The following is an 11,972-nucleotide window of genomic DNA, read 5'->3' as shown; positions in this document are numbered from 1 at the left end:
GAATTTGGGGGGCAACAAGGGTGTTAGAGTAGGACTGCCCTGGGACCTAGAGTTAGTGTGTGCAAGTAGCGGGAATGGGATAGGAGAAAGGGAGTGGTGTGGAAAGTCTGGCCCCTGCACTGCAAGGAGGCACGAGGATGGCTGGTGGTCCTGGGGTCGCCTTTGGGCTGCCACCCACCCACAGAGAACAGGGGTAAAGCGCAAGTTCAAAACCCGGCGCAGCCAGGTTCCACGGCGGAACTGCGCGGGGAAGGAGAGCAGAAAGGCTGGACTCCGCGGGCGGGGAGAGGAGGGACCGCTGAGGTGTCCCCGGGGACCGCCTTTGGGCGCTCACTGGAGAAGCAGGGGGTGGGGGAGCAAGTTCAAAGCCCGGCCCCGCCCGGCCTCCAGAGACAGGAGCGGCGCGCACGGCGGGACCGGCGCAGAGAGGGCGGCTGCGGCTGGTGCTCGGTTGCTAAGCCCCGCGCCCCCGGAGACGTTCCCGGTGGCTGTCGCCGGGCGCTGCGCTGCGCGGTGCTGGCGGGCGGGCGGCGGGAGGGAGAGAAGAGGGAGAGTCGGCGCGGGCTTGTAGCTGCTCATTGCGCCCCGCCTTCCCGCGCCTGCTCAGCCGTCGAGCCGCGTCCCAGCGCTGCCACCTCTGCTCCAGGCTCTCCCCGACCCGCCGCCGCGCCATGCCCGCCGCTACTCCAGCCCAGCAGCCGCCGCCGCCCCCAGCCCGGCCAGCCCCAGCTTGCCCGGCGCGGCCTGCCCCGGGTGAGTACCGTGCGCTCCGGCGCCGACCCGTACTGGGCGCCACCTTGGCGGAGGCGGGAGGACTGGTTCGCCCTGATTCTGGACCCCGCTCCGTGCGGGATGGAGCAGCAGTGCCAGACCCCCCGGGGGTGTACGAAGGACGGTGTGTGTGCGTATGTGTGTGTACGCGTGAGTAAACGCGCGCGCGTGCCGGTGTACACCACCTGAAACTCGCTTGCTAGGGGGAATAACGCTGTCCGGAGCTGATTTTATTTCCTTCGCCAGCAGGGGGGCCCTTCCTGGGAAACGCACTGGGCGTCTTTCATGGTGCAGGTGTGGTGAGGCTGCAGAAGGGAGAAGGCGCAGGGAGGGAGCTGACATTTATTGTGCAACACAACATGCCAAGCGCTTCACCTAGAGTTAACCTTATTTCATCCTCTCCCCAAATCTGGAAAGAATGGAATTATCCCCATTTCTCAGATGAGAAAACTGAGTCCCACAGACCTCGTGCCTTGCCCAGGGTCACACGGCTCCATAGCTGCGGAGCTGGAGTTGGACCCAGTTCTCTAGAGGTCTCTGACCCATCTAAATGACAAGACCCTCCTTAGAACTAAAGAAACACAGAAGAACCAAAGATGATTAGGAAAAAGGATGCAGGCAGAGCATTAGGGAATTAATATTAAAAAAATCTGAGCTCGTGAAATATCCTATCAATTAATTTCAAATATAGGACCACATTTACACTCCTTTCCATGTCTGGCTCTAGGGGCGAGGTGTGGTATGGAAGGGAGAGGGCTGTGCCAGTGCTGGGCAGAGGCATCTGGGGACACCTTTTCAGAGTATCTGCCTGCTGGGAGGGGAGAAGTGTGTGAGAACTTGTGGAGGGAACTCGGTTGTTATTCATTCCTGACAATTGGTCATTCCTCCACCTCACCCCCTCCTAGTTGATTCCATTTCCTTTCCTTGATGTATTGTCCAAGATGACAGCTGTCAAATTGAAGCGGGGTTCCACCTTCATCATTGGCTGTCATAAAACCTTTTGGCATTAATTAGGTGGCCCTGCACTTTGGATTGTATGAGGAGCTGTGAAGTGTCTGTGTTACTGCTTACAGAGGAGATCTGTTGGGCTGATGTTGAGCTAATGATCTCAATCTATGAGGCATCTAGAGCAACAGGCAAGCATTGTGCTTATCCTTAGGACAAAGTAGCAAGAAGCAAGACCCTCAGGAAGAAAAAGAAAAAGAGTATTGGGTTTGCCTTACAGCCCAACTTTAGAAAAGCATTTCAATTTAATATTTGAATTGCTTCACTGGAGAAAGAACAAAGAGGGACAGAAAGTGATTTCTGAAAGATGCTCTGTAACTCCTTCCATTTAGGTTGGAAAGATTTTTGAGTCATATTCTTTTATGGTGAGCTTTGCCATCTTGGTGCACATTGGTGCCCTGGGTGCCTTCACTTCCAATTGCCAGTCCCTCCATCTCTTTTTTGGAGGATGATCCTTGGGCTGCAGAGCCTATTTTTGTAGGAACTCAAAACAGGGAGTCCCCGGGAATTTACATCTCCCCTGGGGCAGCCCCTCTTCAATGACTGATGGGTGCTGGAGTATAAATAGTCCAGCTTCTTCGCCCTTGATCAGGACACTCTGAAGCATGACATCCTTTGTTTCCAGAGATGCAATGTGGAGTTGTGTCAAATTGACCTCTATGGTTCTTTGCTTGGCTTGTTTCCCTTGCTTGGCTTGCTATTTCTTGTTTTACTTCTTCACATCCCTACCATTTTTTCCTAGGAATACCTCCTAATACACTTTCATAGGAATTCTTATCTCACGATCTGATTCTAAGGAATCCAGACAAAAACATGGACCCTTCTCACTGTCAATGTTTTTATCCTTCCTATGTTATCCAAATATGACTAATATTGGTCATAGGTAGCCCATGCTAACCTGTAGGGTGTTTTGTATGAATTCACAAAAGGTGTTCCCTTCTGGGCAGATGGACCCCCATGCCCAGGCAACGAATTGGCAGGCAGGTGTTCAGTGCCCTCTAGGCCCCTGATCAGTGCATCTTTGGCAGTGCCCACAGTACTCAGCGGTCATGGTGGCATGGTGCTCAGAAAAGCAAAAAACAGAATTGCTTAGTTGTCCCAGGATCTCGTTTGTTGGCTTCTCTTTTCTTCCCAAGAAAAAAATCCCCCAAAGAGGGATTTTACCCTCTTTTTTCCCCAGTTTTCCCCTAAATATTTTAATATCTCAGGCAGGTGTTTTGGTTTTCTTTGGACAAGCCAGTCTTAGTTTCTTTCTAAAGCCAACAAAGGGGAGGAAAAGGGCTGCTTTGGCTCGTGGAATCTCAATCCTGCAACCTACAGGAGAGTGGTGGTGCCTGGTCAGAGAGGGTAGGTAGGTCTCCACCAGCCTCCAGGGGCTCTCAGAGGGGACTTGTCCTGATGGTGAGGTTACTGGGTGGGGGCTTGGATGGGCTGCTTTTGTTGGAGGCTCTTGCTTGAAGACATTTTCCTTTCCTTGGATCCAGGAGGCTCATTGTACCTGATCTGGCATCCTGAGATTCCTCACCTTTTCCTTTGGTAGCCTCTTGATAATGTCTAAATTTTGCCCATCTGCTGGTGGAGCAGAGCACCTTTTGAAGATGCATATGTGGGGGAGTTCTTTGAAAAGAATGTTTTTGTTAACTGCTTGGTAATGTAGGTCAGAAGAGAGAAATCTAGGGAAAGTGAAAGAGTGGGAAGAAGACATCTGTACCGGGAATTGGGGAGGGGAGTTTGGCTGCTCCATCCCCAGAGTTCTGAAGCCTCCTGGTGACCTGGGGCAAGTCACTAAACTTCTCTAGGAACCTCAATATTTTCACCATTCATTTAATAAAAATTGTCCAGCCAACCTCAGAGTGTTCTTTGATGATCAAAAGGGGAAATATTTTAATGAACTCATCCAGTAATTATAGAGGAAGCCCGTAAAATCTTTATACAGAGACAACTGGCAATCCCTTGGGGACAGTAGTGTATGTAGAGGCATCATGATGTGGATAGCAAGTGGTAGAATAGAGATAATCACCAGATCAGTGGCTGCATGAAGGGACAGAGAAGTCTCCAGAGCTGCTTGGGCTGTTTTTGAAGGCTAAATGTTGACAGAATTTTGCAAAGGGCAGGGTGTCGTGTAGTGTGTGGTTATGGGGGTGAGTCCATCAGAACTGCCTTCACATTTGGGCTCTGACCCCTCAAGCCCATGTGATCCTGAGCGAGATACCCAACTACTCTGAGCCTCAGTTTCCTTATTGGTAAAATGGGCATATTCAAATTGCTCTGAGGATTTAGTGATGTAAAGCAATTACCAGATATTATTACAAATGGAAAGTATTGTTATTAAAGTTACATTTTAGATGAATGGATTCTGTTTGGCTGCCTGGGGCCAGTACTTTTCAAATATGACTGGACATAATGGGGATCTTATGAAAATGTAGATTCTGATTCAGGAGATCTGGGGTGGGGCCTAAGATTCTGCTTTTCTCCCTAGCTCCTAAGTTCTTGTAGATGTTGTTTCTTTAGGGACCACATTTTGAGTACAAGGCCCTAGGCTACTCCCTCTTGGGTAAAATCTAAGTCCTTTGTGGGAACTGAAGAGCACTGTGTTTGGAAAGATGATGAGGAGGGTTCAGGCCTCCTAGGCAGGTCTGGCCTGGAGCTGGGGTAGAGATAGCTAGTAATTGCTGCTGTTGAGTAGGATGCTCCTACTGGGTAGGTAATGGATCAAACCCAACTTCCTTCAAATGCCCAGGACCAGCCTCCTGGAGGAAATTCTTTCTGGCCAAATGGCCAAATACTGCCTACTTTTGCACGCTGGCCCTCAGGATGTAGAGATGAATAAGCCATTGGCCCATCACTGCCCCTGCCACAGCGTGATTGTGGGGAGTGGGTAAGGAAGGGTTAGACATAGAAATGTATGATTATGACATGGTGAGGTGAGCACTCTGTGGCGTTAGGGTAATGGAGAGGCAGGTAAGAGAGTTAAGAAAGGGAGGAACACTTCCTGGTGGTAATTAAATCTGAACTGGGTTTTGATGGATGAATCACTGTGTCTGGGATTAGAGGATGGCAAGAAAGTGTGTGGAATAGTATTCTAAGACTGAGGAACAGCATGTGCAAAAGTAGGATGCCATGATGAAACAGCTTGGTGTGTTCAGGTCATTGAACTAAGAGTTGTTTGGAGCATAGAGTGTGATGGGGAGGAGTTGGTCAGGGAGCAGAGCTCAGTTCATGAAGCAGTATTAGTCAGGAGGGTTTTCTAAGCTTTGCTGCAGTAATAAATCAACTTCATCATCTTGGTAGTTTAACTCAACAAAGGTTACTTCTCACACACAATGTGTGTCCCTCACAGGTCAATTGATAGCCAAGTTGACAGAGCTTCTCCCAGCTTTCAGCCTTGCCATCTGGAAAATGTGGCCACTGTAGTCACCAGTGCAGGAAGAGATAGTGGGAGAGTATCTCTCTGGCTCCTCTGGAATGAATGCAGTGTTGCTTTTGTCTACAGCCCATTGGTCATTGGTCAGAACTAATTGTGAGAGGGCTGGGAAATAGGGGATGGGGGCTGGGATGGAAGAAAAAGTCAGAGAACATCAACTCTCCCACGTATGTCTTGTTATGAAGCTTAAGCCTCACTCTGAGCCCACAGTTTCTCAAATAACAGTGGTATGGGAATTCCTTTAAAGGAAAAAAATTCTTGTAGATTCCTAGTGTTGCTTAAATTATTTTTATTATAATGCAGTTTGGATATGTAGTAGTTTTAAATGAGTCTAAACTCTATACTTAGAGCTCTCATATGACCACATAACCAAAACAAATATATAAATAAAATATCAACACAGCTACAAGTCAAATACATTTGGATTAACTTCATGAATTAATGCTCTTATGAAGTTCTAATGAAGTTATTTTTGCTAAAATGAAATCCCTATTTCTGGTTATAACAGCTGCTGTTCAGGTTCTTAGGAATTTGGTATGCAGTGTGCCATGCCGCAAGGTTGTATGATGGCTCAATTTTCTCATCAGTTTCCTCTCTATACACTAAGCCTGATTTGTTATTTTCTCATTAGCCTATGATAATTAAAATAATGTTTCTTGATGCCAGTTGTCTCAGTCTGTTTGTGCTGCTGTAACAAAACACCTGAGGCTGGGTAATTTGTAAAGAACAAAGATTCATTCCCAACAGTTCTGGAGGCTGGCAGGCCATGATTAAGGCACCTGTAAGCTTGATGTGTGGTGAAGGCTCATTCTCTGCTTGTTGCTACACGCTCCAAAGGGGATGGATCTTGTGTCTTCACACAGTGGAAGGAATAGGAGCCAACAAAGGGCCTAAGCTAGTTCTTTTCAGCCCTTTTGTCGGTCACTCATCCATTCTGTAAGGCAGAGCCCTCCTGACTTAATCACTTCCCCAAAACACCTACCCTTCAATATCACCGCACTGCAATGGGGGCTAAGTTTTAACATATGAGTTTTCCTGGTTATTCAGAACCATAGCACCAACTACAGTATAAATGCAAGAGTACATATGGTGAAATTATGTGGTAGCACTTAGTCATAACATGGTCATTCAGATGATCCAGAATATGTTTCTATTGATTCTTTAAACAAGGTGATCATGAAAGTGAAAACAGAAAGTTAAACAAAACACAATTTTGAGAACTTGTGTACCCTCCTAAAATAGGTTTGAGGATCTCCCGGAATTTGAGAAACAGGTGGAAAACTACTGGAGTGTTTAATGAAGGGGACATAGATGTCCAGCTTTATGGTTTAGAGACATCACTTTTCCCAGGGTGTGTGGAGTGGCTGAGGGGGAGAGAGAGGAAGGCCGAGACAGCAGAATCTAGGGTGGCTTGCAGGTAGCTGAACTAAGATGTCATGAGGGCAGGTGCTCAGATGTGGTTAAGGGAATGGGAGAGAGGAAGCATGGATTTGAGAGACATGTAGGAGCTGGAATTCACAGGACTTGGAGGTTGACTGCAATGTGGGAGGGGATGGAAGGGAAGAGGAGTCAGGGATGACTCTTGGTCTTGGAGGTCGAGGGTAGTTGATGGTACCACTGACCAGGATGAGGACCACAGGTGTCAGATGTCCATGGCAAGAATGGGAGAGCTCAAGACCAGAACTGTGTTCTGCTGTATTTACCGTCCCATCTTTTCTCATTGATGTAACTTTTCCTGAACCAGTTTCTGAGAAACTGCTGCATCTTGCAGTGCCTATTTTTCTTCTACGGGACATTAATTAGTGCTCATTAAGATGATTTGAATGGCTTTATTAGGTTTTCTATTGCGCTTGCTGCTTCTGTCCTGTAGGAGCAGATTCTGGCAATATTGCCTGATTAAGCACACCCTTTTTTTGTGTTCCATGTGTTCAAAGGAGGTGAAAAAAATTGAGAAAACTGTAGATGGTTCTGAGCTAGAAACTGTCATACCATATAATGTGAGATTAGTTTTCTGCCTTCAGTTTTTATTTTAAGAGCACGAACGATCAACTTTCCACTCTGTGTTTTTGGACAGAGATACTGAAAATTCTCTGAGGAATGAGTAGAGGTTAAATGATCTCTAGGTAGTTACATAAGAAGTGAAATGGAAACACTGCACTTTGGGGAAGTGGAGGGCAGAGAACACAAAGCCACACAGACAGACAAAAATTTCACAAACCGAAAATAAACCCCTGTGGTTTCTAGAGTGAAATCTCATGTTCATTAAAATTTTGGCATTAAATATTTTAAAATGTAACTTAGTATTTACCTTTTGTATAAATAATTAACCTAATGCACCAACTGATGGAGGGAAGCAACATGAATAGGCTGCCAGAAGTGGCTTTTACTTTCTTGTTCCCACTTGAGAAACTTCTGCTTTCTCCTGGTCTCAGGCATTGTTTTCATAGCAGAGCCTCTGAGGCCCTCCAGGGAGATGTGGAACCTCCCCTCTTCTGAGTCTATCTGGAACTTGTGATAAAGGTTCTGTGAGCGAGGGCATACCTATCACCCACCCCCAGACACCACATGCCACTTGAGGATGCCACCATGTTTTTTCATCCCAGAATCCCCCCATACTAGGAGGGCATTTCCCCTAACAGTAGTTTCCATACCCACAAGCTAGTCCAGGGCACCCTAGAGGAAGTATCTTTGGGTCTCAGGGTTGGTTGGAGGAGCAGATTTCCTAGCAATAACAGCCATGACTTTTTGCGAATGTCTCTTCCAGGAATGGGTTAGACAAGGCTGGTTATTCATTTTAACTCAGATGTTGTTTCGATTTCAGAGGGCTATGACAAAATTCCCCTGGAGCTTGGGTCTCTCCATTTGTGCCAGAGGCAGTGGGTCTTGCCAGATAATTCATGTGCTCCCCTTCTTTAGCAGATGCTATCAGTCCCTGTCCATGGTCCCTGAGCACACATCTTTCCTGTTCTGGTGGTTCCCACTGCAAGCCACTGCAACACTGTTAGACGGCTTTCTTTGGTTGCAGGGGCATGGTTGGTCTCCATCTGGTGCAGATACCCACAAGTGCTGGGCAGCTAATCTCCTGGGAGCAGCCCTCAATCACTAATGGAAGGGAATGGATGGATGAATGTCAGTTTCCTTGCCCCTCTGGAAGGATAACTCTGAGGCATGTTCTACCCAATCTCTCCAGAGGTTCCCAGGAGAACTGAGCCTAGGTTGCAACCTACTCTTTGATGCCACTGTCCTACTTCACTTCTCCACTCTCCTCTAGTGCTTTCTGGGATCACCTCCCAAATCAATCCATATCCGTGCCCCAGGCTGTGCTTTTAAGAGAGACCAAGGTGATTGGGGTTATGTGACCAGCTCTGGCCACTGGACTGTAGGTGGAAGTGCCATGTGTCACTTCCCATTCCAGGCGGTTGAAAGCCAGGATACCACCATTGTTTTTCTCATCTGCTACTCGGGCAACCTTGGAGGCCATGTGCTTTGAATGGAGGATCAGAGATGGAGAAAGCTGCTAGGTTTACACTGGGATTCATACAAGCGAGAGTCTTTTATTGTGGTAGCCCTAGAGCTTTTTGATATTTATCAGTTAGGGCACCTGTCTATCTGATATACAGTGTCACCCTGTCGTTTTTTGGGTGCCACCACTGATGTCAGCCCATCCTCCACTTCTCCATCCTACACTGGTCCATAAGAACTCTTGGAATCTGCTACCCATGACCTCCTTTAATGCTTCTCATTTCCAAACTCCCCTCCTCTTCAGTAGTTTGATTAATATTAAAGTAAAATTTATGTTTCTGTATGGTTTTTAATTCATCTGGAAGTTATTTTGGTATTATTTGTGAAATAAGAATCTAAATTCATTTTATTTCCAAATTATTAATCAGTTGTTCCAGTGTTGAATAAAACTCATTCTAACCTTCCTTGCTAGTTTGTAATCACCTTTCATTATACATTAAATTCTCATATAAAATAGTATCTATTTTGGAGCTACAGTTTTTTTTTCTTAAATTCTTGTGCAAGTACCAACACATTGTAATTGTAGCTCTGTAATATATTTTACTATCTTCATTACTCACTACTCATCTCCTTCCTGTCCTCCCTCAAAAATTGTATTAGTGCTTCAATTGCACAAAACCTACAAATTATAAATGGGAAGAACTGATATGTCTATTAGGCTTTTACATTCTGGAATGGACAGTCATTTAAATGGCTTTTCTAATTCCTCTCACAGTTTTGTAGTTTTCCTTATGTTGCTCATACACATTTTTTGTTAGTTACTCCTAGCAATTTTCTATATGTTGACATATAAATGTTATAAATTTTTTCATGTATTTTTCAATTTATTGCAGTTCTGTCAAAAGCTTGTATGTACATATAAGCTTCACTATACATATAGAAAATTCATAGATAGTTAATATATATAATTAATGATTTTTTTGCCTTATAGCTGACTACTTTCTAATTGTATTTGGAAGTAAAAACATATAAAAACTATTTCATGAGCGTCCATGTACTCTAATTGCTTTTCCAGGTGGCTCAGAATAAACACATAGGTATGTCCTAGAATTGAAATAAGTTCATGGAGAGAGGGAAAGATGGAGAGAAAAGATACGTGAAGGAGTTGGCTATGTGGTAGCAATCATAGGTTTTCTCCATCACAGAACATGTGCAGTGTTACAGGAGCCATGAAAACAAATAACCTGGGTTCATTGTGGGTTTTCTCTTTGAGACATAATCTCTCACACATTTAAAACTTACCTGTAGGTGTCTCTGACTGGTCCTAGACACTGCTAGCACCAAATCAAAGTCTTCTCCTAGATGACTGAAACTTGTCAGTAATAATGTGTTTATGTTTTTGGTCTGGATAAGAAAAGATGATGTCAGAGGATGCCACCTCTTCAGTAATGTTAAAGACAGGTCTGGCAGGTCAGACTGTTTAATGTAAAATAAAAGGTCACCACATCCCTAACTGGGGTCTTACCTTGTGTTCAAGTTAAGAAAACCAAAATCAGTGGACCTATTAATTTAAAAAGAAAAGAGAAACAGAAAGAAATGAAATATATTAGGTTGAAGCTCCTTTTTCTTGGAGTCAACTGATGTCCAAGGGTTGTAGACCTCTAAGTCATCCGATTTATAAGAATACTCTTTAGTATTAGCCTATAAGTATGCTATGCAATGGCTGCTGGGAACTTTTAGTGCCTTTTCTTTAATGCCATTAATATTAACTTAGAAGCCAAAGAATTGACCATTTTCTGCAAAGACTACATAACTGAAGATGTTTTACTGGTTTTGAAGATTATATTTTCCAAAGAAGTTCTGTAGCATGAATGAAAAACAGGAATACATACTCATATTAAGAAGTAGGGAACAGCTGGGCATCGTGACTCACACCTATAATCCCAGCAATTTGGGAGGCCAAGGCGGGAGAATCATTTGAGCCCAGGAGCTTGAGACCATCCTGGGCAACATAGTGAGACCCCATCTCTTTAACAACAACAACAACAAAAATTAGCCTAGGTGGGAGAATCACTTGAGCCCAGGAGTTTGAGACCAGCCTGGGCAACATAGTGAGACCCTATCTCTTTAACAACAACAGCAACAACAACATCAACAACAACAACAATTAGCTGAGTGTGGTGGCTCATGCCTGTAGTGTCAGCCACTTGGGAGGCAGAGGTGGGAGAATTGCATGAGCCTGGGAGTTTGAAGCTGCAGTGAGCCACGATGGCACCACTGTACTCCAGTCTGGGCCACAGAACAAGACCCTATCTCAAAAAATAAATAAAGTAAAGCATCTGAGAACCAGCGGAAAGATCTGGAATTCCTATGTTCTCAGGAATGCTTGTTAGTTACTTGCTTTTTTTCCAGTTGCTTTGTCTGCATTACAAGGCAAAAACAGCAGAGGCTTCTTGGTTCTCTTTATGTTTCCTTTCTCGCTCTTTCTTCGTCATGAGTACAAAGTAGATGTCTTTATTAAGCTGTTTCCTTAGAAAGGAAGGTGGTGTTAGTGTTGAGTTGCAGAGGGCTAGGTAAGGAGACAGAGTGGGATCTTTGCATTTTGCTCCCAACATGTTCACCTGGCCACAAACGCGATGTGTAGGTTTTTAGATAGTTTTAAGTGAGCATGTTAACAATCAAAGAAAAAACATACATGTTGGATTTTTATTCTATTGGGAGGAGGGAGTGGTACTTTAAATATCTGCCCATCTCACAGGGAAAAAAAAGGAAAGTTTTATATTTTCTATGCTGCCTTGAATAACTGTCAAAAAACTCTCAGCAGTTTCTGGCTAGCTAGCTGTCTCCATCTGGAGGCTGGCATTGTGTTTTTTTAACCTACAATTAACTACCATCCGCTAAAATTTCAGCCAGTAATAGTCATATCCTTTCATAGCTTCTTAAGAATTTTTTTCTTAAATGTTCTTACAGTTCTTTTCCTACTCTTGACAATATCAATTTTAGTATAAAAGCTACAAAATTAGATGCCAGAGACGTCACTGATGATTACCATGAACTATTTGTTCATTGGCTCACATATGTTTATTATCTGCTACATGCCACTGTGGTAGGCTCAGTACTTTTAATTAATTTAAATTTAAATGGAAAATATCCGTATGTGTCTAGCGGTTATGGTATTAAACATTGCAGAGCTCTAGAGACTTGGGGAAACAGGTTAAAACATCAAGTACATTGTCATTTCAATGGTGATATGTGCTATGCAGAAAGAAACCAGATTGGTGAGGGAGGGGGATGGAGCAATTTGAGGATC

The 11,972-nt window shown here is 44.6% G+C and overlaps 1 protein-coding gene across 1 annotated transcript in view; it reads left to right on the top strand.

Moving 5' to 3' along the window:
- Nucleotides 1-236: 236 nt before the first annotated feature.
- The window catches only part of DCLK3 (doublecortin like kinase 3), a 49,241-nt gene continuing 37,505 nt past the window's right edge, over nt 237-11,972 (top strand). The window contains exon 1 of the mRNA XM_077992043.1: nt 237-753. Within this exon, the coding sequence (XP_077848169.1) occupies nt 672-753 (82 nt within the window). The 5' untranslated portion in view covers nt 237-671. The remainder of the gene's footprint in view (nt 754-11,972) is intronic.

The sequence above is a fragment of the Macaca mulatta genome, chromosome 2, assembly GCF_049350105.2.
Source record: "Macaca mulatta isolate MMU2019108-1 chromosome 2, T2T-MMU8v2.0, whole genome shotgun sequence".
NCBI classification, from domain to species: domain Eukaryota; kingdom Metazoa; phylum Chordata; class Mammalia; order Primates; family Cercopithecidae; genus Macaca; species Macaca mulatta.
Note: the sequence above shows the minus strand (reverse complement) of the source record. Positions and strands in the feature narration are given on the sequence as shown.